The sequence below is a fragment of the Vombatus ursinus genome, unplaced genomic scaffold (genome assembly GCF_900497805.2).
Source record: "Vombatus ursinus unplaced genomic scaffold, bare-nosed wombat genome assembly UNPS02014817.1, whole genome shotgun sequence".
NCBI classification, from domain to species: domain Eukaryota; kingdom Metazoa; phylum Chordata; class Mammalia; order Diprotodontia; family Vombatidae; genus Vombatus; species Vombatus ursinus.
The window spans coordinates 7412863-7439905 of NW_020954595.1; the positions used below are offsets into that span (position 1 = coordinate 7412863).

Consider the following 27043-nt stretch of genomic DNA (forward strand, 5'->3'; position numbering starts at 1 on the left):
TGTTGTGTGTCTGAGGTCAAATTTGAACTCAGGTTCTCCAGAATCCAGGGCTGGTGCTCCATCCACTGTGCCACTTAGCTGCCCCTAATAGGTGCTAGTTTTCAAGGAGTTACATTTCATGAGAGGAGCCATTTCATGAGAGGAGCTATGTAGCACAGTAGAAAGAATGCTGAGCCTGGGATTAGGAAGACTCATCTTCCTTCAAATCTTAGTTCAAATCTAGCCTCAGACACTTAGTAGCTGTGTGACCCTGGGCAAGTCACTTAACCCTGTTTGCCTCAGTTTCCTCATCTGTCAAATGAGCTGGAGAAAGAAATGGCAAACCACTCCACTGTCACTTTGTGACTGGAAAACGACTGAACAAATACTTCACTAAGGTTTTGTTCCTCCTTCTCCAAGCTGCTGAATTCTTTTTTCATGTTTTCCCTTGCTCTCGCTTCTTTTCCCATTTTCTTTGTCTACTTCTCTCAATTGTTTTTTTTTTCTTTTCTTTCTTTGTTTCTTTTTTTTTTTTTAAAGGATATTGGGGCTAAGTGACTTGCCCAGGGTGACACAGCTAGTAAGTAGCAAGTGTTTGGTCTGAGGTCGAATTTGAACTCGGGTCCTCCTGACTTAAGGGCCAGTGCTCTATCCACTGCACCACCTAGCTGCCCCCTCAATTGTTTTTTAAAGTCATTTTTAGCTCTATTTTAAACTTTTGCCTTTACTCTTCTTGAAATTCTTGTTAGACTTGTGTCCTAGCTACATTTTTCTTGGAAGCTTTGTTTGTAGACATTTTTGAGTCCATCATTCTTCCATCTTCTTCCATCTCTTCTTGTGTGTTTGTGTCTTGAGCTTCCCTGTCACCCACTGGTTCTTTATGGTGGGGTTCTTTTGCTTGTTTCTTTGCCCGTCCTTCCTGCAGGCTCCTTGACTTCAGATTGAATTCTGGGTGTTCTGGAGGCTGGTGGGGATGGGGATGTCTGGCCTGACCTTGTGTGTTTTTATATCGTTCTGCTGCTTTATTCAGCTCTGTCTGGGAGCCTGCAGACTTTCAGTGCTCTCAGAGTGGTGTAGGTCTGGGTAGAGGTCTGTTTGCTTCTCTGGTCTGCAAGTTCTTGACCCAGGTCTGGGTCTTTTGCTTGTCAGTGGTCTGGGTCAGTGGCCTGTAGTTGGGCTTGGTCACTGGGAGTCACTGGAAGTTCTGCGACTTCTTAGAGACACAACTGTTGGCTTCCTTTCAGGCTAGTTCTCCTCCTCTGGTGATTGTTACAGGTTTCCCCACTGGACTAAGGGCCAGAATGGGCTCCAGTGCTGCCCCTTGGATCTGAGCCAGACAACCAAACTGCAGGATCTTCATGTCCCTGGCCAGTGCCCTCGCCCATGTCTGCCGCCTGCTCTGTCTCCCTGAGGTGCCCTGGGCTGCCCAGGTGACTCCCATCGATTTTTCCTTGGCTTTCCTGATTAGGATTCAGCCTGCCGTTTTTTCCTAAGTTCTCTAGCCTCAGGGACTCCTTTTCAGTCCGCCACCCTGACCCTGCTTCTCATTCCTCTGCTGTAATTGGTGCAGAGTTTGTCATTCAACGTTGTCAGAGCTCCCCTTTGTTTGGTCTACTCGTCCTCCTTCCAGGCCCAGCCTCACAAGGTCTCACTGGACTAATTCTTCCCTCCACTGCTTTTTGATATGTTCTGAGGCTACACTGTTCAGATCTTCTGTCATCCTTCTCCCATACAAGACTTTACAGACTCACTGTCCACAACCTAAGTGATTTTTTTGGACTTGCTTGTAATAATACAGCGTTTTCTAAATAGGTTTTATTTATTTATTTTTTTAAGATGGTGTTATTTCAATGTTAGGTAGAAGTGAGTTTTCAAATTCTTTATTTTTTATTAGAAACACATAAGCCATGTCTTAAATGAAAATATTCCTGAGAAGCAAAATACACAATACATCTGTATTTTCAGAAATACATGAAACTTTAATGCATCATCTTGAAGCTTTTTACTTTTCAGATTAAAATATTTGTGAAATGTCTGGTTTTTTTTTTAGTTCATTACTTCATTTGATCTTGACATCCCTAACATATAACATAAATACATTTTGTTTTATGTTGTGAAAGAAAAAAAGTGATTTCAGAGATTTCTTTTTAAATTAATTGAAGCATTGACATGTTTTCAGTTTGGCTGAGGAATCTTAATTCTTGTGCAGTTAAGTGGTTTCTTATCAATGCATTTAGAAATTGAATGTACCAAAAATATTTAGAGGATAGGCTTAGCTTTATTAGTCTCAAAGTTTCCTTTTTGGACACAGTTGATTATTTCCAATTTATCCTGCATATAGTTTGTTATGTAGTCATTTGCCCTTTGTCTCTCTCGTGTGGATTGTGACCTCCTTGAGAGCAGAGCTGTCTTTCCCCTTTCTTTTAATCTCCAGTGCTTAGCACAGTGTCTGGCACGTAGTAGGCATTTAATAAATGTTTATTGACTGGCTACTGTACTCAGTCATCCTTTAACATTTTATCCTTTTCTCAGAATAGTTAAAAATTTTTTTTTACTTGACTGTTGTCTCACTGAGTTTACTTTGTATACCTTCATTTATCTTCCAACTTTAATATCAGTTTTCCTTGATTGTTTTGTCTTTTTAAAAGATTATAAATATTTTATACTTGCTCTTACCTAGGCAAGAACTTTGTGATAGGCTCTGGCTGTATTTGAATGTCTTTTCCCTTATAATTGTAAGAGCTAAAAACGGTTGCCACAATGAAGTGTGAGTACTGCCTGCTTTATGGAGTGTGTGATCTCATTGGGATTCTCCTGGGATTCTGTGGATCATGGCTTACATGTACTGTCTCAGCCTTTGTGACTAGTAATGCGGTGTCTAGAGCTTCTTGGTGTAGGGGTAGGGGGTGGTGGTGAGCGCTACTAGCAGACATTGGGTTTGGACACCCAGCCTTGGAAGCTTTCTTCCAGGTCTTAAGAGCACTAACCAGTACGGGGAGAATCAAACGAAAATTGTATAAGTAAAAGACAGCTTAACTTGTTTCTTTTCGGCATTTATTTTAAAGAGAAAATCTAAAACATTCCATTCATATATTTTAAAAATTAGCAACAAAAAGCATAATCTTGTTCTCTTTCTTGTCAATCACCCCTCTTGCATATTTCCCTGTTACCATCAGTGGTGCCACATCCTTTTGAGGCCCCCAGGTTTTCAGCCTCAGCTCCTTATTCTGCTTCACCATAAGTAATAAAATCAGTTGCATTGTAAAAACTTCCACATCCTACATTTTCTCTCTCTACACAGCCATCACCAAAGTTCCGGTCCTTATCCTCTCTCACCTGGACCATTAAAATAATAGCTTTTTAATTTGTCTTCCTTCTTAGGTTTCTTCCCACTCCACTCTGTCTTTCAGTCAGTTGCCAAGGTGATTTTTCTTTTTTTCTTTTTTCTTTTGCTTTTTGGTGAAGCTGTTGGGGTTAAGTGACTTGCCCAGGGTCACACAGCTAGTGTCAAGTGTCTGAGGCCGAATTTGAACTCAGGTCCTCCTGAGCTCAGGGCTGATGCTCTATCTACTGTGCCACTTAGCTGTCCTCGTGATTTTTCCAAAGCTCAGGTCTGCCCTTGTCAGTCCCTTACTTAATAATCTCGAGGACCAAATATAAACTTCTCTGTTTGGCATTTAAAGCTTTTCATTAACTTGCCTTAACCTTTCCAACCTGTAAAGGCCACTTCCCTTCACGGATTCTGCGGGCCAGTTAGTCTGGTCTCATTGTTCCTCATATATGTCTCTCCATTTCCCATCTCTCTCTACCTTTGCTCTGGATATTCATCACACCTGGAATGCCCTTCTCCCTTCCTTTTTGCCTCTTAGAATCTTAGGCCAGATGCCCCCTTCTCCAGGAATCCTCTCTTGACTCTCCCAGATGCCAGTGCTCGCACCAAATACTTTGTGTCTTATCGGTCTAAACCCACATTTGAACCTTTGTTCTGTTCCTCCAGGGTGATTGAACATTTGTATCATCAGCCCCTAGCACAGTACTTGACACATTAGTAGATGTCTAGTAAACTCTTGGTGATTCATAAAACTGATAAATATAAGTCTGCTGTTGTTTGGAGAAATTCTTTTAAGTGGAAATAAAAAAGGGAGAAAATGAAGTAGGAAATATGGATGGACAAATGGGATCTAAAACAAAAAGTCACGCAGAAACATATAGTCTTATTTTTTAAAATAAGGATGTCGTTGTGATCCTTTAAATCAGTGCTGCGTTTGCATGACCTTTGGCACAAAAGGGGATATCAGCTCTTAGTACTTGCTGTATGGGCTGTGTGAAATCCACTATGACAAAAGGATAGGAGGACAACTGTCTCACCAGTGTATTGTTTTGAAAAAGCCGGAAATATTTGCAATGTATTACCCTCTAAATTTGGATTGGGGGTTTAGTTATTGACTTTGCTTTCTAGTGATAATCAGTTTCCATATTTATCAGTCATTTTCTTCAAAAGTCTGTTAAATAGTCTGCACAGAGTCATCTTTAAAGAAAGAGGTAGTTTTGGTCTAGAACAAAAGTCTGGGTCCCTTCCACTTCTGTCTCTTACTGTTTGTGTGATAATGAGTAAGTCATTTAATTTCCCTGAGCCTCAGGTTTACATGTAAAACAGGGTAATATTTGGCCTTCCCACCTTATGAGGTTGTTTGTACATAAAATGAGTTAATGTATGTGATTGTGCTAAGAAATCGAAAGTGATATTCTACCAAATTAAGCATTTCCTTAGTTTCAGACCCTTGACAAGGGATGGGAGTTCCAATTCTGGCTTCGCCATTAATTTTATGACTTTAGGCAAATCACTTTTGCTCCTTATGCCTTAGTTTCTGCATCTTTGAAATGTGTATAATAATACCTGCCTTACCATCTCTCAGAGTTTTGTAAAGATAAGATAAATAATGGTTGTTAAAATACTTTGAAATACTAAAAACACTTAACAAATGTAATTTGCTTTAATGACTTTCTAATGATTCTGTTATTAAAATGCTTAATTATTAATGCTTTAGATATTAATAGAATGGTAATTTGGTAAGAATCAACTCCCTCTCTCCTGTGTCTGATTTGCTGTGCTGTGTGTGTTGTAAGGTGAGGGTAGGTGCCACTCAGACAGGGAGCCTTTGCTCTGTCCACCACCAGGAGGCAGACTTAACTGAACTTTGACCTTGGTGTGGGTGTCTGGTTTCAGCTGTTGCTGGACTCTCGCACCACCATAGCCTTGTCTTATGGCCCTTTCACCTATTAGGTTTTTTTCCTCAGATCTGCCTCTTATCATGGGCCGGAGGACCTTGGGAAGACCGGGCCACTCTGTTTTCATGACTTCTCTAAACTCTAGTCAGTAATTACACTTCCTATTGACGCTTCCTCCCAAGAGCGAAAATCTTTCTGGACCTCAGTTTCCCTCATCTGCAAAATGAAGCAGTTGCACTTGAGTTCAGTGCTATAACCTCGCAGGTAGAAATCCGTGGTCTTACAGTAATCCTCAGTTAAGTTGGTAACTGTGTTTCACCGTGCAGTTGGGAAGTAAATAGCGCATTTGAACATTACCTCCCCCTCTCCCCTCCCTACAGAAATGAACATTTGCTAATGCAGTCTTTACTGTTTTTCAAGCAGACGATCTGCCAAGTCGAGGAGCAGAAGCCCTTACTCATCTAGGCATTCGAGGTCCCGCAGCAGACATAGGTTATCTAGGTCCCGGAGTCGCCACTCTAGCATTTCTCCTAGCACTCTGACTCTGAAAAGTAGCCTGGCTGCTGAGTTGAACAAGAACAAGAAAGCCAGAGCCGCGGAAGCGGCCAAAGCTCACGCCAAAGCGTCTAACGCCTCGACGCCCACCAAAGTGGGAAGTGCTGACCCCGTAGGCGGAAGCGTGCCCCAAGCCAACCATGTGAAGGAACTGAAGAAGCTCAAGGCCGAACACACGCCCTCCCCCACCAGCGGCACCAGCGGCGGGGCTCTGAAGAACGACAAGGCAAAAGCAAAGCCCCCTCTGCCGGGAGCAAAGGTGGAAAATAACTTGATTGTAGACAAGACCAAGAAGGGTGTGGTGGTGGGCAAAGAGAGTCAGCCGACTGTGGTGAAGGAGGAGCCAGCAGTGCTGAAAGAGAAGAGCAAACCTCGCACCCCGAGCCTGGGCACCAAGGAGAAGGAGCACCATGGGCCCCTGGTGACCTCCACTTTACCACCTTTGCCTTTTCCTCCCCTGCTGCCTGAAGACAAAGATGCCGACAGGTGAGTTCTGAGACTTGGGATGTTCCCTGAAAAGAAAACAGTATGTTCTGGGGGAAAAAACTGAGCAAAAAGCAAATTGTTTTTTACTGTCTACATTTTGACCACAAATCAGATTCTGCAGGAACATAGAACAGGAAGGAACATCAGCTACAAAACTGCCACACAAACCTGTTGTTTTGTGTATTGACAGTGTCATTCAAGCCATGCTGGCTGGATCCTCAGGGTTGAGTCCTGCAAAAGAGTCCCAGAAATCCCCTCCCCCCAGGGGTGGGGGGGGATTTAACCTTGGATTCTGGTTCTGGCAGTAGCCCCTGGGGACCTTTTGTGGGAGAACTTTATTGTGCTTAAAGGCTGAGGTATGGCTCCCAAATGCCCCTCGATTTCACTTTCTCCATAACAATTTGTGACAGTCCCCATGGCTAAGCCTCAGTGGGTTTTGCTAATCTCTCCTGGGAGATCATGATGCCACTTACTTTGCCAAGGTGTAAGAATCAGAGACATTAGTATATATAAAGTATTTTGCAAAACCTTGAGCGCTAGAAAAATGTTGCATTTTAGAATTATGATTAATAATTACACAAATTTCAGAGAATCTATCATTGTTCATACATTATAGAAAATTTTTCTCTAATTTGTTTTGCATTATTATGACTATTAAGTCATAGAAGAATAGCGTTTTTTAGTTGAAACATAAGAATGGACTGAAAAATCAGTTAGTGTGTTTTCAGGGGATTTTTGAGTGTAAATGTAAAAACTGAAGAATGTTTCCTGTAAGGTCTTTGCTTCCATGAAGCAGGCAGGCCATTTGTTATCTTTCTTGGGTCCTTTTAAACAGTTTCCTTTTGTGATTTTTTTTGTGTATGTGAGAAGCCAGAGCTTTGTGGTTCTGTTCTTGTGACTTTATAGCCTGCTGCCCCTCCCCCCCCCCCCCTTCCTCCCCCCCCCCCCCCTCCCCGCCCTCTCCCCCTCCCCCCCCCCCCCCCTCCATTTTTCTGGTCTAATGTCTTTTTTTCCAGAACCTGAGAGCAGGTTACAAAGACAAAAGTAAAATGCTGCCTCTTGGACCGTGTGGTTGGTTAGTAGGTCTTCATACTAGTCTTCCATTCTATATCCAGATTGTTTTTCCGTGCTATCCCTCTCTTCCCCTGTCTGCTTTTATTCTTTTTTTTGGTTTGTTTTTCACAAATACAGAAGATCCTTCAAAGGAGTAGACAGGAGGATTGTGTACATTAGTGAATGTGCTTTGGACCCAAGATTGCTTTACATTATGTGGTAGTTTGCTAACCTCAAGTGCCATCAGTTAAATTGAACTTCATCTTCTGAAGATTTTTTTTCTTTTTTTTAGCTGAGTTACTAAATTTTTAAATTTTTATTTGGTATAACTAAAATAATAACCGTTTTTATCTTTTAATTGCTTACCCCATTTCCCCCTTTGTTTTGGGGAAGCTGATGACAGGTGAATTAACCACCAAAACGCACTCACATACACAAATGCACATACATTTAATTACTAAAGTAATGGAGTCATCAGTTCACTACCCGAAGAGGCATTGAAGCTCTGCTAGTCTAGTCCTCCTTATTTTAAAGAGGAGAAAACTGAGGCTCAAATGAATGATGCCATTTCAGATGTCCCTCTGATAATGAATAATCTTATTTAAAAATAATTACTAAGATTAGGTATTTCCTATTTAAGTAACATTTATGACCATCAGTTTTTGGTAACATAATGAAAATATAATGGAACACGGACTAGTCATTGGACTGGAATTTATTGTCTGCATTTCTACTTACTTTATGCCCTTAGCAAGTCACTTAACTTCTTAGCGTAAACAACCTCATCTGTAAAATGAGACTATTCACAACACCTGACTACAGGATCATTTGAGGATCCAGTGAAATAATGGGTGGGTTCTGGTGTTCCCTTGGAGTTATAAATGCTGCCTTGGAGAAAAACGGGGGGGGGGGGGGGGTACTTGAGGCTAACTGTTCTTTTCCATTAAAACTAGTTTTGTTGATGCCTTTTGTTTCTTACGTGGGTCATTTCTCCCTAAACCATCATTGAACCTTTCCTTGTGACAAAGAAAAGCATTTAAATTGGCTGACTTTCCAGGGACCAGCTTTCATTTTTATTTCCTCAGCATTGCACGTTTCAGCTCAGAGAAGAAAGGTAGCTATATTATACTGTAATTTAAATTGACTTGAAGGGACAACAAAGAAATTGAAAAATGACCTTGTTATGTGTCTACTCTTTTTGGTCTGTATAGTAACTTAGAAACCATTGGTTAGTAATTGTACTTCCTTTTGGTTTTCTCTTTCCCAAAATTCTGTGTATTTGTATGTGTGTTTCTCTTCAGTGAGTGAAGCCCAGGAAGATAAAGGACCATAGCATTTTTTTATAAATTTTTTCTTATGCCTCAGAATTGTGGCTATGACCAATTTTTCCATGATCTAAAGTATTTATCTTCCTTAAAAGGACTTTTCTTCTCTCCCCTCCTTCATCTACTCTGGATTGATTATCTGTGTGGAAGTTGGTGGTATCATCAGAAATGGAGTGCTCATTGGAGTTACATTCATTCCCCCTCATCACAGTTTGGGTCTTTTCTTATTACCCTTTCAGTGAGGAGCATGTATTTGTTCTGGTTATGGGGAAAGATGCTTAGATGGGGATGCATTTGGAATGGATTTGTGGTAGAACTCTTTTTCATTTCTTTCAGGATACAATTAAACACATTGAAATATTTTTATTGTGTAGATACTGTAGTTTTCCTGTGCCAAGTGCTTTACAAATATTATCTCATTTGATCCTCGAAGCAACCCTAAGGAGGTAGATGCTGTTGTTATCCTCCTTTTACAGATGAGGAAACAGAGGCAGACAGAGGTTGTGACTTGCCCAAGATCACATGGCTAGTAAATTTCTGAGGCAGGATTTGAACTTGAGTCTTCCTGATTCCAGTTCCAGCGCTCTGTGTGCTGCACCGTAGTTAGTGCCTACTTACTGTGGCAAACACTGTACTAACAGGTGCTAAGGATACAAGCCAGAAAAGCCAGATAGTTCCTGCTTTCCAGGAGCTTATGTTCCAATAGGAGGGGAGAGCACAGAATAGACATTTTAGCTTCCAGTCACATGGAAAATCTTCATGATCTTTAGAATGAGGGACCAAGCGTATGGTGAGGCCTCTTCATTACTGTCACTTCCACTGCTAAAACCTTATTTGTTTCTGTTGTTGAACCATTTGATAGTGCCAAGGACTTTGGTGAGAAGAACTTGGTTTTGCTGGTCTTGGGTAGCTGTGATTGCTGAGGAGGCTGGGGCTGTAAAAACTGCTGGTGCTTCTCTCCAAAAGTTGATTCCCCGGGTGGTGGTTGTTGGGGCTGGACTGGAAGAGGGCCATTGGTTCAGGTTGGGGTGGTAGGGAACTCTGGGGCTCAAGATTCTGCACTGGCTCCATCTGGGTTTTAGGGGAAGGTGGCGGTAGAAGTGGTTTGACTTGCCTAGAACATGCTACCTCCCTTTCTGTCTCTCTCAGAGGGTGCCTTGCTGCTTCACCTTGGTGAATTTGCCTTCCTTGGGGTTGGCAATAGGTTGGCATGCCATTTCTTATTCTTGTGCAAAAGACAGAGGGATGTGAACCAGACGGTAGGGTACAATTATCCAGATTCAGAACTAGCCAGCATAGATGGTACTAATGAATTGTTGCATGTCAGCTTGGATTGCAAGTAGCAAGAGAGGAGTGTCCCAAGACTCTCTGGCCTTGTGCTCTTGAGCCAGCTTTATTGATGACTGGATAAAGGAATGTATAGCACATTTGGCAACTGGCAGATGGAAGCATAGCTGGGAAGGATTGCTAACGTGTTGGGTGATAGAGCTGGTATCCAAAAAGGTCATCTTGAAAAAACTGGATTGTTGGACAGAATTTGATGAGATGAGATTTATGAAGAGTAAATATTAAATCTACTCCTTCGGCCCTGGAAATCACATTCACAAATGTAAGATAGGTAAGGCACAAATGACTAGGTAATGCTTTGGGGTTTTTTTTGTTTTGTTTTGTTCTGGGCTAGGCAGTGGGGTTAAGTGACTTGCCCAGGGTCACAAAGCTAGTGAGTGTTATGTGTCTGAGGCTGGATTTGAACTCAGGTTCTCCTGACTCCAGGGCTTGTGCTCTGTCTACTGCGCCACCTAGCTGCCCCAGTGCTTTGGGTTTTAATGGACTCCAAAGCCAATATAAATCAACAGTGTGATGTTGTAGTAAAATAAAAATCAGCCCTCCACCTTCAAACTCATGCAGTCTGAGGGTGCATTAAGAATGGTCTGTGGTGGTTAGCCCTGCTATAGTGACATCTGGAATATCGTGTTCAATTCTGGGCACCACTTTTCAGAAAGGACATTGAACAGGTGAGGAGAGTGACCGGGACCATGAAGAGCCTTGATCAAGGTCTTTCCATATGAGGAACATTTGAAGGAACTGGAAGCATTTAGTCTGGAGAGCTCAAGACTCAGGACATGAGGGTGCTTATAGTTTGGACATGCTTTTGTGTGGAGGTGTGATTAAATTCAGTCTGCTTGGCCTCAGAGAGTTGAACTAGGAACAGGGCCTTGGAGCAGCGGCTTGTTGGTCTGGGTTGGGAATTCTTGTTCTTGTCTGAGTTGGACTCATTTGCTTCTGAAGTTTCTTCTAGTGCTGAAATTCAGTACTTCTAAGTGTATATTTGAGAAAAGGTTCACTGTTGAAGAAACTGAATGTTTTTGACCAGATATTGCTGTGGAGAAGGTATGATTTCTTTACTGTTGAATCAAGAAACAATCTTTTACCTACCTCTCTTTCCCCCAGCCTCCTTCAAATTTAGTAATTTATTTTTGACAGTACTTTTAAAAAATTTTGAGTTACAAATTTTCTCCCTACCTCCAGCCCCTCTCCCACCTGTTGAGAAGGCATGCAATTATTGGTATCAATTATAGATGTGAAGTCATGCAAAACATATTTCTGGAAACATTCTTGACACTAGTTTGATATTTCTCAGTGTGACTTTACCTAATCATTGTAAATTTTTAAGATCATCCATGAAATTGATAATTTTTCCTTACCTGAAAATTATAAATTTGATTTGACTTTCAGGCAAATTTAAGAACTTTTAGCTTGCTGGAGCTTGGATTACAAAGTGAAATCCTACAGGAGGAAGTAGTCCACTAAGGAAGCGATATTACATATTAAATAGCACATTGAGACTGAGAAATGAAAACAAATGCCCAATCACATATGAGGTATCAGTGATAAACCAGAGAGGTTCCAAAAACACCATCCTTTATGTTCCTCCTGTTTCAAAAACCACTTCAAGTAAATTAGTAAGAGTTCCATGAATAAAACACATAATTTTAAGATTAATGGCTTTACCCTGTTTAGTTATGATCATTTTTTGTTTTAATGAAAAAATGTGTCTAGTATGGACAGAGAGAGGGAAAATGTGATGTTAGCAAAATGAAGTGCTTAAAATACATTACATACTTTTTGAAAATTGTAGAATAATCATAGTATCTTCAACCAGAATGAAATAAAGTGCTTGGTGGCAACTCAGTTTCCTTTTTACTTGAAGCTTGTGTGTTTGGGACATAACGTATAGGGTGTCAGCAGTGCCCATGTGAAAGGTCAGTAGTGGGAAGTGGTGGAGAGAGTGTCCCCCAGACAACACCATTTGAGGTGAGTGGGCGTGAGTGTGCTATTCACCTGATGACCTTTCTTTTCTAGCTTACGTGGGAACATTTCAGTAAAAGCAGTGAAAAAAGAAGTCGAAAAGAAGCTGCGCTGTCTGCTTGCAGACCTGCCTCTGCCCCCCGAGCTCCCAGGAGGGGACGACTTCTCCACGAGCCCCGAGGAGAAGAAGGCCTCTGCCCCGGCGCACAGTAAGAGAAGGCCCAAGTACGTGCTGCTCCATCCTGAGCCTGGCTTTCTGCCTGCTGTTAGAGCTTACCTTAAATATTTCTGCTTTATCCAGAAAACCTGAAACATGAAATCAGATTTCAAAACTGAAAAAAACAACCCAACTCTCCAAAAGAACCCCAAACCTTTTGTATTAGTAGCCTAAGTTTTTAAATGCAATTTTTGGTGTACTGGAAAAATTAAGACTATCTTCATAATTACTTGGTGTGATCTGTCAGTGAGTTCCAATAAAAAAAAATCTAACAAGTATATGAATTGCTGTCACTTGGAAGAGGTATTGGACTTGTTTACTTGGGGAGAGAGAGCTAGGAGCAGTGGCTGGTAGTTGCAAAGAGGCAGTTTTCATTATAAATAAATGCTTAACAGTTGGAGCTCTCAGAAATGGGCCTGGGGGTTTCCCGGAGCCTCAGTAGGCTTCAAGGAAAGGCTGGAGGAGTAACTTGCTGGGCTTGGAATCAATGCTTTCTGAGCAGCTTTCTACCTCTAGAATACTATGGTCTTTTTATCTTGTTAATTTCCTGTGACTCTAGTAAATATAATAATTTTCTTTTATATATAGGATATTCTAAACAAAGTAGAAACAGTAAAACTTGGAGGCAAGGGAAGGTATTTGTGATCAACTCTCAGTGAAGCCACACAAAGTGAGTTGTGGGAAAGCTGATACACCCCTTAGCTTTTAGTTTCTAATTATTTTCTTGGCTTTGCTATCTCCCGTGTATCTTGCTTTCCACCAGGAACTGGATTTTAAAGTAAGTTTGAAGTCTTATCCTAGTAGCCTCAGTGAAGTACCTGAAGGAAGTCTCCCTGCAACCTAATTCAGCCATCTGCAAACATAGCTCCTTTTTCTCACAGCTTTCTTCCCACCAAGGGAATTTGTTACTTAGATGTGAACTAAGAGAGTGAAGCATTCCATGCAGATTAATTGGAAAAGTGTGAGATACTGTTCACCCCTACTATGGACTGGATTATTAGCATAGGTTGGGGAGCCAGGACAGTTTTTAAATTTCTCCTTATTTGGGTATTAATTGGTGATAATAATATTTTATTTAATTGGTTGTATCTATTAAAACTAATGAAGTATTTCATTTAGAGAATATAAAAAAATTTTCTGAAGTATTCCTGTGTCTCGGTGTGGACTACTGTTGGGGGGGAAAGTTAGGGAGTCAGAGAATCTGGGTTCAGATCCCCTCTGCCACTTATTCCTAGTATGACTTTGGTTAAGTCGTTTGACATTTCTGGGACTCAGTTTCCTAATCTGTAAAATTAGGAGTGGCACCAGACAATTTTTAAGGTCTCTTCTGCTCTAAATTTGTGATCCTGTGATCTGATATTAGTGTAGTTAATTGAGTTGATTGAAATGAAAAATTGTATATAATTCCTTGACTTCAGAGCTGAGTACTGATGTGTACGTTTGTCAGTATAAATTCCTTTGGATATAACTCTATATTAGTCCCCAAAGTCCAATAGTTTACATTAAAAACATGCTTAGCATAAAGCTTTAACTTTATGAAGAGATGTGGTTGATGAATGGGAAAACATGGAGGGACAAATAAGTTGGGTTTTTTCCCCTTGAATGTTGATTTCTTTGGCTTTAGTGACTTGTTTTGGAATAGCTTTCATGGAGCTTCTTCCATTTTGTTCTTTCTTAGTTTATACACAGAATGAATAAATGTCTGGGTGATAAAATGACCCTGTAGCATTATTATAACATCAGGTCCAAAACCCCATTGTTATTATGAAGATGGGGGGAGGAATGAATTTTATTTTGGTGATTAGTAATTAAACTTGTCTTGCTTGACTGCACATAAAACTTCAGAACTATATTTACTAGAATATGTGGGCCTCGCTATGGTGAAATAAAAGAAAAGGATATTGACTGGGGAAAGCGCTGCGTGGATAAATTTGATATCATTGGAATTATTGGAGAAGGCACCTATGGGCAAGTTTACAAAGCCAGGGATAAAGATACAGGTAAGAGCTCATAAAATATGGTGATGGTATATGCTGTGAACTTGGCTTGGTTTCATCTTCTAAAAATACAATTTTAGGAATTTTAAAGAATATAGTTGATATAGAGGGATTCTGTCATAATCATGTCAGCTTCTTTTGCTACATTGTGATTCTTGATGGAATCAAGTATTTCTCATTCTGATTTCTTTTGTTTTTAAAGAGAATTTTACATATTTCTAAAATGTCCTTTGTTAGCCATAACCATAAAATTATTTCAGCCTTAATAAAGCAGGTGTTTTTGTCTAGGTATCTTTTTATTATTTAAAGAATTATAAGCAATTTTTTTCCTCCAGAGAAAGATTAGGAAAAAAAGCTTACTCAGAATTGTTTTTATGTAGCAGATTTTATTGTAGCAAGTTCAACAAAATACTTTTACTAGCAGTGATCCAGTTCAAGAAAGTACTTTATGATTATTTAAGGCTAGTGTTTAGAAACATTTTATTTACATGGTAACTGTATACAATCTAACCCTAAGGAGGTTAGGTGTTTGACAGTCAACCTTTAGGAATGTAGAGAAGGAACTCAAGCAAGTGAAACATGTGCAGAGCATTAAAGGATGAGAGCAGGATCAAAACAGACTAGAAATGGTCCCGAGCCATTTATTCTGTTCTATTACCTCATCTTAGGCCTTGACCACTTCATCATTCAGTTAAACAATTAATATTAATAATTCCCTGGAGTCATTATAAGTCATAGAAGCATGATATAGATTTTAAGATAATTAAAATAAAATATATGAAACAACTATACTCTAAATGAAATTTTGGTTATAACAGTATTTGTTAAAACTTACATAACAGTATATAAGTACATTCTTACAGTTTCTACACACACACACACACACACACACACACACACAGGACTGCACTGTACTTTGTGAAAACATCTTGCTGACAAACTATAAAAAAGAAAAGAGCCTAACTGTGACTTTCTTGTATTTTGCCTTGTTGATTCAGGCAGTTGCTTTAAATCCTGCATGCCTCCAATTACTTGTTTAATGTCAGGCAGAGAATGATTCCACTTTTAGATTGGTGCAAATGGATGTGGATTAGTTATTTTTAAAAATTCACCAGTTAGAGTTGGAATTTTGGCTGTGGTTTTCCCAGATATAAGTAATCTGGGTTTCACTTACATGTAAATACAAATATGAGTATGCTGGTATAAAAATATTTGGCATTTATAGTGGATTGGAGCTTTAAGTAATAGGGATTAAAAATTGAATTAAAATTTAAAATTGAGAAAAATGACATCTGGCTTGCCCATTTGTGATATATTTTGATTTGTTTAATTTTGTTGCAGGAGAAATGGTGGCCTTAAAAAAAGTCCGGCTAGATAACGAAAAAGAAGGCTTCCCCATCACAGCCATCCGAGAGATTAAGATCCTTCGGCAGCTTACCCACCAGAGTATTATCAACATGAAGGAAATTGTGACAGACAAAGAAGATGCTTTAGATTTTAAGAAGGACAAAGGTATGTGATGTTTATTTAGAACACTGGCTTTCTTTAGTGATAGCGACACCAACTTGTAGATTTAGCTTGTTATTTGATTAGAAGTACATTTTTGGGGAGATAATTGACCTTTTGGTAGTAAACAGTTAAATGAGAGCCTGTTAACCTAAGGAAAGCCCTTTATTTAGAAATTTAGTGGAATTGAATATGCTTTAGTACTTGAGTGGGTCACAAGCCATCCATGCCTTCTCATTGTGTGCCATTCTTATCCATGTCCTTCCATGAATCTTTCGTACCAGGTTCTAGAAAGCCTTCTCTGAGCTGTCTTAGGATCTCCTTGATACCAAGAGAGCACCCATGCTGTCTGTCTCTGCCCCTTTGCTCTAGCTCTGGGACTAGCCCACCCTCTTTCTGGTCATACATTGCCTTGAGAGGATGTCTTTTATTCTTTTCCCATCTAAGCCATAATCTGGAAGTATCCTGCATTCTCTTCACACTACAACATCATTCCATTGCCCTTGAGGTCCTTTTGAATCTTCTGGGATCATGGTGGTCTATGATCCGTAGCATCCCTAGGATTTTATCTGTTTTAAAAAGATGTTCATTTGTGCAGCAGGGCATCCTGCTGTCTTTGAAGCACTGCGCAATTTCCCCACGACACTGCAGTCTACCTCTTCCTGGTGCGTTCTGGGTCTAGATCTCTGTCCCAGAGAAGGGCACTGGTGGACTGACTCGCTGGGCCCGCTGGCCAGCTTTGTGCCCTGCGTTGGTCTCTATGCCTTCTTCATCGACCTGGTTTTTCCTGTGTGTGATTTGCCATCTTGTTTGAGCAGTTGTGGATCTCACTGAGGAGGCTTGTGCTCTTCTGGGGCTCAGTGTATTCAGCGCCGTGTCATCTGTCAGCAGCATCTGGACGGTTTGATAAGCAGCTCATTTCTTTTTAGTGGATTCTTTGCATCAGCTCAGTGAACATCAGGTACACACCGTGTGTGTAAGAGCCTGTGTTTTCAAATCTAGGCACCAATTTGAAAATTTTTTTAAAGATGAGAAGGCTTACGCTACAGTGCTGCTTTGGGAGTTTATGTTGGCAAGTCTTGCATAAAGGCAGATGTTTTGCAATTAACACCATATATCTTAGTCTTACTGACCTTTAAAATTTTAAAATAACAATAATAGCCCTCAGACCCCCAAACCGTCTGGAAACGGGTATTGACTTTGAGTCCCACTGAGCAGCTTTTCTTGGATCTTGGTGATGAGCAGAACTGCCTGTTCTCAGCTCCTTCTGGGGCTGGGCTGCTTCCTCTCCATTCCTTGAACTTGTGTATCTTTATACACTAGATTCTCTTTAGTGACAGTGTAAATGTTGAGAATAAGACTGAGAAAAGAGGAGAGGGGGTTTGTAGCTCACAGTGCAGTGCCGTCGTTTTGAATGAAGAAATACTTATTTGGAAGCATTCTCAATTCAGTGTTCCATTACCAGATGAATATTCCTTGTAATACTGTTTTGATCCTGTTCTTCCACTCAAAAGCCTTCAGCGGAGGATGGCGCTAAGGGTGAAGTAGGAAGTTGTTGTACATGGCTGTGTGATAGAGAAATTAAAAAACTAGTAGATTTAGCTTGTAGTATTTAGTAGCTTTTTCAAAAAATGCTTTTCCTATTTATGAGAGTCAATAATAAGTTATTTTTTAAAACTCCTAAACTTTTGGAGGTTCTCCATTGCTTATAGGTCGAACTCTCCAAAATCCTTAGCTTGACATTTTAAGTCCTTCCTTGGTTTGGTTCTGTTGTGCTTTCTAACTAGAATCCTGAAACTTCAAAGACTGTCTAGGCCACTCCTTAGTCCCTTCCCTTAATGGCAGCTCCTTCTCAGTCGTTCCAGTTTCTGGCTCTTTGCTGGATGTGATTTGTATGTATTTGTATTCGTAAAGGGATGCCTTTGTACCTGGCCTTCTGACTCTCAGCATCCTCTGAGCCCTTCTTGGGTCGTTCTCTAGGCCAGGCCTCTTCTGCTTTGCTCACTACCACTTCACTTCATTGGCGGTTCCCTCTTCTTGCCCTCAAAGCTGATTTGTGTATTTTGTATTGATTTATCCAGCAGTATACAGGGAGGAGCCCTGGCTGAAGGGGCAGAGTCTTGTCTGTTTTTGTTTTTGTATCCCCAGCCCTCAACCCAGTACCTGGTGCTTTAGCTACAGTTGTGGAATAGATGGCTGCATTGACTTGCCCAGGGTCACACAGCCAGCTTGGAGGCACAGGCTCCTGTAGCCAGGTTACACTCTTCTGTTTGCTGGTCCGGACCTGATCAGGAGTCCAAAACACGTGTTCTAAGGATGCCTTGTATTCTGCCATTATAGGATGAGGGAACAGAGATAGCACCAAGTGTGAATTCAGTCTTATCCCTAAAGGCTTAATCACTAGGTATTGCCTGGCCCAAGCGCCTCATTCCCCCAGTGCCAGCTCCTCAGTGTCAAGTGAGTGATATAGGTGCTGCGACTGCCCTTTCTGCGTATGGGATGCTAGGTGTCCAGATGACCTCGTTACCTGGTACTTTTCCTATCTAATGGCTAGCAGACCCCCCAACTCTCTTTCCTGAATTACTTAATTCTGAGTTGCACAATGTTCCTTAGGAGCAAAGCCTTAGCTGAGCCTGTTCTCCCTGCCAGCTCTCCCAGTACTATCTTACCCTGAAGTCCCCTTTTGTTGTGTCCTTGGAGACCCATGGTCATTGATAACAAAGCCCTTTTCCCTAGATCTCTTCCTGGGGCGTGCTGTCCATCTTAATGCAGTCACAGGGACTAGATGAAGCATACCTGGGCACTCTGTCACAGAGTGCTATCTCCCATCTCTGAGCTCTGTATCTCTGCTCCTAATTTTGATGTTGAATAATTTATGTAATTCTGAAATAGAAATTTAAGGCCTTAGAAACTAGTTTATAAATGGAGGAAACAGATTCAGAGATTCATGTTCCCATCTATGAAGTTGACCTTGAGCTGGCATGATCTAAGTTATGGGGCAGAGTGAGGAATGAGCACAGTATTTTTTTTTTTTTTTCCTTTTTGGTGAGGCAGTCAGGATTAAGTAACTTGCCCAGCGTCACACAGCTGGTAAGTGTCATGTGTCTGAGGCCAGATTTGAACTCAGGTTCTCCTGACTCCAAGGCTAGAGCTCTATCTATTGCACCACTTAGCTGCCCCCACAGTATTTTTCTTAAGGGGAAAGTGGAGCATGTGTGCTAAGGAAGATGGCAGCTGGCGGGAGCCGTGTTGCAAAGTAATGGGAGGTAGAGTCTGAATAAGTGTGGTCGATTGGGACCTGATTATCCATGGACTTGGGAGGTGGGCTGATGGTTCAGAAATTGGTCTTGGAGTGGGGAGCCACTGAAGGGTGTTGAGAAGGAAGGTGGCCTGATGAAAGCAGTACACTGAGGAAAATCGGTACACTAGGGTGATGATAGTGGGACTAGAAGAGAAGAGAAGTTCAGGAGACAGTGTGGGGGAGTCCACGGAGTCGGAGATTTGGGGGAGGCCTGGTTTGAAATCCTGTCTTCAATACTCATGTGAGTGTGGGTAAGTGACTTAGCTTCTCTGAAAACAGCCAGGGATAGTATGTGCAGTGCCTCCCTCTCTCATGGTCTTACTGGGAAGTTCAGGGGAGATGCTGTCCAGCAAACATTTTACGCAAATGGATTGATTCTTAGGTATAGCACTAAAGGGGACCTTGAAGTTAGCCAGTCCAGTCTTGTCATTCTACAGATGAGGAAACTGAAAGAGAGGTTCAGAGAGGTTTGCCTAAAGTCGCACAAGTAGTAAGTGCAGAGCTAGAGTTTCAACCCAGCACCATTGCCACTGAGGACCTTTCCCCATAAGAATAGGAGTAAGGCAAGTCAGCTCCCTCTCACCATTGTTATTTGACAGAATTCTAGAAGCTCCCTGAGAGCAGGGACTGTCTTTTGCTTCTTTTTGTATCCCTCGCACTTAGCACGGTGCCTGACGCATAGTAACTGCTTTATCAATGTTGATTGATTGGTTGAAGTCAGCTATCATAATAATAATACAAAAAATTTACAGATTCCTTTTTTTTTTGCAGAGGATATGATAGTTTATTTAGCATTCTTAGGTGGATCAACAAAATATGAGAGAATTTTAGCAAAGTAGCAGGAAAAAATTAAAGCCACTGGTCATCAACTTTTTTATATGTCAGTAATAAAAAGCAGAAAGTGATATCAAAATACTATTTAAAAGAATAATTCATTATATGCAGTATCAGGAGATGAGCCTACCAAGATTCATGCAGAATTTATATGAAGATTACTATAAAACATTTTAGAAATAAAGGAATAACTAGTTTCAGTATCCATAGCTATCACAAGCAAATATTGTAAAGATCATACAACCCAAAATAATTGATAGATTTATTACTTCAAAAATCAGTAGAGTTAATATAGCTTCATCAAGAGCAGGTCATGCCAGAGTAACTGGAATTCCTGTTTTGACCGGGTGCAAACTGGTAGATCTAGATGTACTTTACTTAGATTTGTTTTATAAACCATTCTAATAGAAATATTTATAAAAATGTTTTTTAATTAATTATTTAACCATTTAAAAACATTCCCCTTTTCCTTTCAAAAAGGTGTCTTTATTTTTGGCTTTTGTTTTTATATCACACTTGTTTCCTTTACATAATGAGCCATCCCTTGTAACAAAGTTTAAAAAAGAGAAAAATTAGTTAAGTAAAGCAAAACTGTACTTCATGGTGTCTGACAGTATAGCCAACAGTCTATACCCACAGTCTTCCCTCATGTAATGAAGGGAGAGAGGTACCTTTTCTCTTCTTCACCTTCCTTTTTAAAAAAAAATTTTTGTGATCTATTGTTTTTATATCATCTTCATTTCCACTTATCTTCCTCCCCATCCATTTACCTGGAGAGCCATCCTTAGAAGAGAAGAGTGCATAAAAAGAGGAAAATGCAGCTCAGCAAACCCAGCCAGCACATGGTCTGACAGCCATAGCTTCCCACTTTTCCAAAGGGGAGGGGGATGCATTTTTTTCTTTCGTTTTTTCTTTGGCACCACACTTGGTCATTACAATGACATAGCATTCAGTGTCCTTTTTGTTGTTCTTTCCACGATCCTGTCCTCGTATGTAGTTTTCTTGGTTCTGCTCACTTCTCTCTCCATCAGTCCAGATAAATCTTCATATGCTTCTCTGAAGTTTTTCTATAATCCTCGTTTCTTGTGGCACAGTCATGTTAATGTAGTTTCCCTGCTTTTCTCTTAGTATTGTGAATTTCAGTGATAATTTCTGCTTATGTGAAATCATCCAATGCCTAGAAAAATTGATTCTGGTCATTTTCTTTCTGATTTGTGTCTTTCTGTTTTAGATTCACATTATTGAGTTTTGGTTTTTTATCTGGTTTTACCACTCTTTCTTAAAGATTGTTTAAGCCATTCGCATTAATGGTTAGGCTTGTGTTTTCCTCCATTAATTCTTTTGTGGTGATTTTTTTTTAAGTTAATACTTTGTCCCTGTTTTATTTTATTTTATTTTTTGCTTATGCTGCTTTAATGCTTGTCTTTTTCCAAAGGCTCATCCCTTAGTCCCATTTACCTGCTTTTTTTTTTTCTTGCTGTGTGTGTGTGTGTATGTGTGTGTGTGTGTGTGTGTGTGTGTGTGGCAGTTGGGGTTAAGTGACTTGCCCAGAGTCATACAGCTAGTGAGTATTATGTGTCTGAGGCTAGACTTGAACTCAGGTCCTCCTGACTCCAGGGTCAGTGCTCTATTCACTGCATCACCTAACTGCCCCCTTTGTCTTGCTTTTTAAAAAATCTGTTTTTTCCTGTCTTTTTTCCTTTTTTTTTCCTCTCCATTTAAGCTTGCAGCAAAATAAAAACAAAACCCACCTCCCCCATTTTAATTTTACTTCATCCTTTTCCAGTTTAGTCATTCTCATTTCTCTTTTTTTCATGTTTATTCTGAGTTGTTCTCTAGTTCATGTACTATATGCTTACTTGTTCCTTATTTTCTGTATCCCTGGTTAGGGTGGAGCTTCTGAAGTACCAGTTTTGAACTTTCCCATTTCTGTTATTGTAGATCTTCCCCGTTTGCCTTTTTTTTTTTTTTTTTTGTTTGGCTTTTTCTTACTCTTAGAAATGTTAATTCGTGGGGAATGCAATGTCAAATGGAAACAGTCTCATGTGATGAGAGTTGCGCCCCACTCTTACCATCACTACTCGACTCAGAGTACCGGGTTATCCACTTTCTGGTTCTGTGTCTGTTCTGCCACTCTGGGTGCTGCCTGCCCTTGGTCTCATATATCTCTTCTCCTGTGGTTGGTCAAGTGCTGGAAGGGAAAGTCCTTTTTGGAAGGTGGTTTTCAAATGTGCAGATTCTTTCCCCAGTTCCCAGCCCCCATGGAATGCACTGTAAAGTTCCTGTCTCTTACTACAGATGTACACCTCTGCCCTCATGGGAGTATTCTTTGCTGGCACCCTTCCCTTTTCCCTTCTGGAGCAAGACTTTTTCTTCTATTCTTCTATCCTCCCCCCTCCCCCCAACCCCGTCCTAGTCCTTCTTCTCCACTGCTTTTATCACAGTCTCTTAACAGTGCCCCACAGTTGTTTAGAGATGAAAGAAATTATTCTTTCGATGTTCACCTATGGACTTGGTGGGGATACATCTCCTTCTCCCCTCTTACTTGGCTCTGTTCTTCCTATTTTTATCTCTCACAAAAGATTTTGATTTACTCATGGGGATCAGGAAAAGTCCACTGGGTCTGTATAGGGCTATGTGTATTAACTTTAACCCTAACCCTAATTTACCTTGTCTTCTCTCCCAATCTTTAAAATTCCCCTTAAGTTTTGTCTCTTTAGGTCCTTTTTTTTTTTTTTTTTTTTTAAAGTGAGGCAGGTCGGGTTTAAGTGACTTGCCCAGAGTCACACAACTAGGAAGTAGTATGTGTCTGAGGTTGGATTTGAACTCAAGTCCTCTGGATTTGAACTCAGGTCCTCCTGACTCCAGGGCCGGTGCTGTATCCACTGCGCCACCTAGCTGCCCTTCTTTAGGTCCTTTTGGTCCCTTGATTATTCTTTTATACCTCAGTTCAGTCTTTTTTTTTTTTCCAATAGGTATATAAACATAAGGAAATTGATTTCATTACTTAGGCTTGACAGTTACACTTATTCACCTTTCTTTAATTCGAAAGTCGAATATTCTGTGAGCATTTAGGTTAACCCTAACCGTCTGACTTCATCTTCTTATTTTTTTGTAGGAGGGCCTCAAATGTGTCTGTTGCTGAGGGTGTACTTTTTTTCATTGTGTCTCAGTTTTATAATAAATGTTATCTTGGGTTGACCTTGAGCTCTTGTGTTTTTTCAGTATATACTATTTTATTCTCTTTGATTACTTGGGACTATTCTCTTGACTGCTTGCAAAGTATATTATTTGTTGTTGAAATTGTATAATTTAACCAGTACATGCCTTGCACTTTTAAATGTTTTTTTTTTCCCTCTGGTGGTAATTCAGAGAGCCAATTGATTAGTAATTTGTCTGTATTCAAATGTTCTGGGCAGTTCACTTGTAATATTTCCTGCTCTATTGTATTTACGGTTTTTGACATATCATGTTTGACTGGGAGATCTGAAGTTATATTGGCATATCCTGTTATCAAAGAAAATTCTTTGCTTTGACTTCTGTAGAATTCATGTGCTCTTTTAACATTATTGCCTTTTTCTTCTCTTTTGCCAAATTATCTTCCACTTTTGTATTTTTCTGTCCAAAATCTGTCATTTGCACCTTTCATATCTAGACTTCTTTGTTGAAACTGTCCATTCTACCCAGTTAAGTTCTATGCTCTTTTGTCTATTTTTTTTCCCCAAATAATGTGAAGTTTTTTGTCCCTTACTTTCTGTTGAAAGTTCTTATGTCTCTCATTATAGTATTTCTAACATCTTTCAACCTTATTTCTTGTTTGAAACCTGGATTTTTTGCTGTTGCTCCATGATCTCTGGGATGTCCCCGAACTCTTTTTGGTGGTGGGGGCATTTGAGTTCATCTTTTTTCATGTTTTGGTACTTGTTTGTAGTGTTCAGGCCTTCCATGGAGCTTGTTCTTCTATCTTTATGAGCTCCTTTGTTGGTTTTCCAGTTTGTGAGTGATATTTTTGCTGGTAGGTTCTCCCTTGACTTTTTGCTTTTCTTCAACCTTTCTCTTGTATTTCTAAGTTGCTTGTGTCTGAATTCCTACCTCTCATGTATCCACTGTTTACAGACTCAACCTTCTCCAGTATGCAGTGTAGAAGCCTCACCTGGTCTTTAACCAGAGTCAACTCTGGTGGGAAGAATGCTGGCTCTAGGTGGGTTTCTGGTCCTTTTTTCCGTAGGCAGAAGCTCTTTCCCCTCTTTTCCTTCATATGGCTGCATAGAATCAGCAGTTAATACCCCTTTTAGTTTTTTTTTCTTTTCTTTTATGTTCTCCCCCCCCCTTTTTTTTCTCTGAGGCAGTCAGGATTATGACTTGTCCAGGGTCACACAGTTAGTAGGAGTCTGAGGCTGGATTTGAAATCAGGTCCAATGCTCTATCCGCTGTGCTACCTAGCTACCTCTATATTGCCTCTTAAGGGATGATCTCAATTATAGACTGAGTCATTGCTGTGGGGTTGAGGGTAGGAAGGAGGGAAAAGAAGAAAAGAGGGCAGGAACTCCTACAGTTGGATCTAAAGCCACAATCCTACAAAGTTGGGCGGAGGCAGGAAGGGAAGAGGATAGGGGACTACACTGGGTCTGTGCCTTAAGAATTGTTTTGTTTTACTTCAGTATTTTTACTCGTCTTGTGGTTTCAGCTTTAGTTACTCTGGTCCATAATTCTCTTTTGTGGGAAGTTTTGAGGTTCAAAAATTTTTCAGAAAACAACTATGCCATATTATTGAGGCCATCCTTTTCATTTACTTAAATTTGGGCAAGTCAGTTGATAATATCTTATCTTCTTCTTGTGGAAAAGATGAAGAGATGTGGGCTAGATGATAGAACAGTTAGGTGGCTTTAGAACTCATTCAGAGACCCTATCTAAAGGGTAGGCATTGATGGTTTGATGTCTTCTTGGCAGGATATCTCTGCTGGCATCCCCTGATGATCTGTGCCTTAGCATTTGTATAAAGGTCTTGAATAAAGTTATAGATGGGATGGCTGACAGGCTGGACAGCAGCTAGAATTTCCAAAGCCTTTGACAGGTTGAACATCAGACTGAACCTAATAAGATGCAATTTCATGGGATAAATTGTAAACATCGGTTTAGAGCTGGAAAGAGTCATCCAGTCCAATACTTGCATTTTACAGGTGTGGAATATGAGGGTTAGAGCAGTACAGAAACAGACTTAGCTGTTTGGATGATTGCACTTCTGTGAGATAGCAGGGTTCTAGGATGCTCCGTCATATAATATCACCAGAAAACTTTGGACGTTAGAAAGAGCTGGCCCTTTGTTTCATTGAAAAGCCTGGGGTGATTAAAAGCGGTTTTCTTGCCATCTCATCCCCTTTCATTCAGGGCCCAGTTCTGTGTCCATCAGCAGTGTCTGTCTGAGACACATGTGCTGAACTGTGGTCTGTCTTTCCAAGTTACTTGGGTTAAAAAAAAAAACCAAACAATTTTACAGTTACCAGGTAGGGAAGACATGGCTAGAGTGAAATTCATCTGAGAAAGAGGTGAGGGTTTAGTGGCCTTGTGTGTTGAGTATCTGTCATCAATTTGGTATTGCTGCTGAGAAAATGAAGGTGATGGTAGGTTGCATTGCTGGAAGCGTAGCTTCCCTGAGTAAGGCGGTGATAGTTCTGCTGCAGTCTGCGCTGTTCTGAGCAGTTCTGTAGTGTTAATGTTCTGGGAGCCATGTTTTAGGAAGGCCATTGTAAACTGTCTAGTATCCAGAGAAGGGGCAACTAGATAGTAAAGGACCCTAAATTTAATACCAAATGATAATTGTTTGAAGGAACTCTGAGGATGGTTAAGCTGGAGAGAACACAGAGAGAACATGGTACATGTCTTAGAAATAATTAAATGGGGGCAGCCAGGTGGCGCAGTGGACAGAGCACCGGCCCTGGATTCAGGAGGAGCTGAGTTCAAATCCTGCCTCAGACACATAACACTTACTAGCTGTGTGACCCTGGACAACTCACTTAACCGCATTGCCTAGGCAAAAAAAAAAAAAGGAAATAATTAAATGGCTGTGATATGGAAGAGTGATTAATCTTGTTTTCTTTGGCTCTAGAAGAGCCATTGGTGGAAATGACAGAAGTCAGTTATAGGCATGTTGTCAGGAAAAAACGAACCAAAAAACCCAGCTAATGCAGTTAGTTGAAAGTGAAATGGAATACCATTGGAGGTCCTTAGGTAAGAGGGTAACACGGAGAGACCTGTGTTTAGAAATAGAACCTTGGTAGCTGAGTGAAAATTGGCTTGAAGTGAGGAGAGACTTAAGGAAGACCAACTAGAAGTGTCTGTCGTCAGTTGATCTGACAACTTGCTAGGGGAACATAATTATGACTTCAGCTTTGGACATCCTGAGTTCCTGTGATGGTAAATACGTAAGTGGGAAAGTAGTCAGCCAGAGAAGAGAATGAGAGCTGAATATTCAAATGGAGGGGCAGGTGGAGAAAGAAGGGCCAGTCAGGAAAGTTGGGGAGGAGTAGTTCCAAAGGTAGGAAGAAAAATTCAGGTAGCCTGAGTTGTGTTTAGAAAGCCAGAGTAGTAGACTTCTGTTTCATGTGCCAGAGAGGCAAGGATCAAGTTTTCCAGCTTTTTTAAAGCTTCACTGGCCTTTGCTTTTGTTCAGGCAAGACAGATTTAAACATTGGCCAAATTGAGTTGGAAGGACAAAAAGCCCTTGGAATTTGGCCAGAATGATCACTGCTAACCTTGGAGAGAGCGTTGAAATTGAGTGGGGTTGGAAACCCTATCAGGGAGCTAAGGCAAAGAATGGAGGGAGATGGGTAGAGTCAATCTTTTTTAGTAGTAAAAGCAAGAAGAAGCTTTCATTGGCGTTGAACAGTGATGTCACAATGTTCTTGCTAGGCCTAGTGCTGCCATGTGTAGAAGACTGGGAAAGACGCTGAGCCTGTTCAAGGGAGTAAATGGGGGGAGGGTTTGAAGTGTATCTTACAAGTAGGGGACGCAGGGAGGGATGGATGGGGTCACTGGCTGTTCTGTGGGAGAAGGATGTTGTGGATACACATGGCAAAGGACAGGGCAAAAGAGGGAACTCTTTCATATCCTCGGTCCCTTTATAAAGGAGAAGATGAGGCCATCAGCCTTGGAGCCAGGGGAAAAGAGTTTCTCACCTGAAAGCTTCACATTGTAATAAGATGTACCTACCAGTTTAGGAAAAGGTTGATGTCTAAGAGTGTGTTTGTAGTCA

General features: G+C 40.6%; 1 protein-coding gene across 1 annotated transcript in view; it reads left to right on the forward strand.

Moving 5' to 3' along the window:
* Positions 1 to 27043, forward strand: part of CDK13 (cyclin dependent kinase 13) — a 116039-nt gene that overhangs the window by 24414 nt on the left and 64582 nt on the right. Inside the window, exons 3-6 of the mRNA XM_027835809.1 lie at positions 5632 to 6249; positions 11991 to 12161; positions 14014 to 14153; positions 15492 to 15662. Of these exons, the coding sequence (XP_027691610.1) occupies positions 5632 to 6249; positions 11991 to 12161; positions 14014 to 14153; positions 15492 to 15662 (1100 nt within the window). The remainder of the gene's footprint in view (positions 1 to 5631; positions 6250 to 11990; positions 12162 to 14013; positions 14154 to 15491; positions 15663 to 27043) is intronic.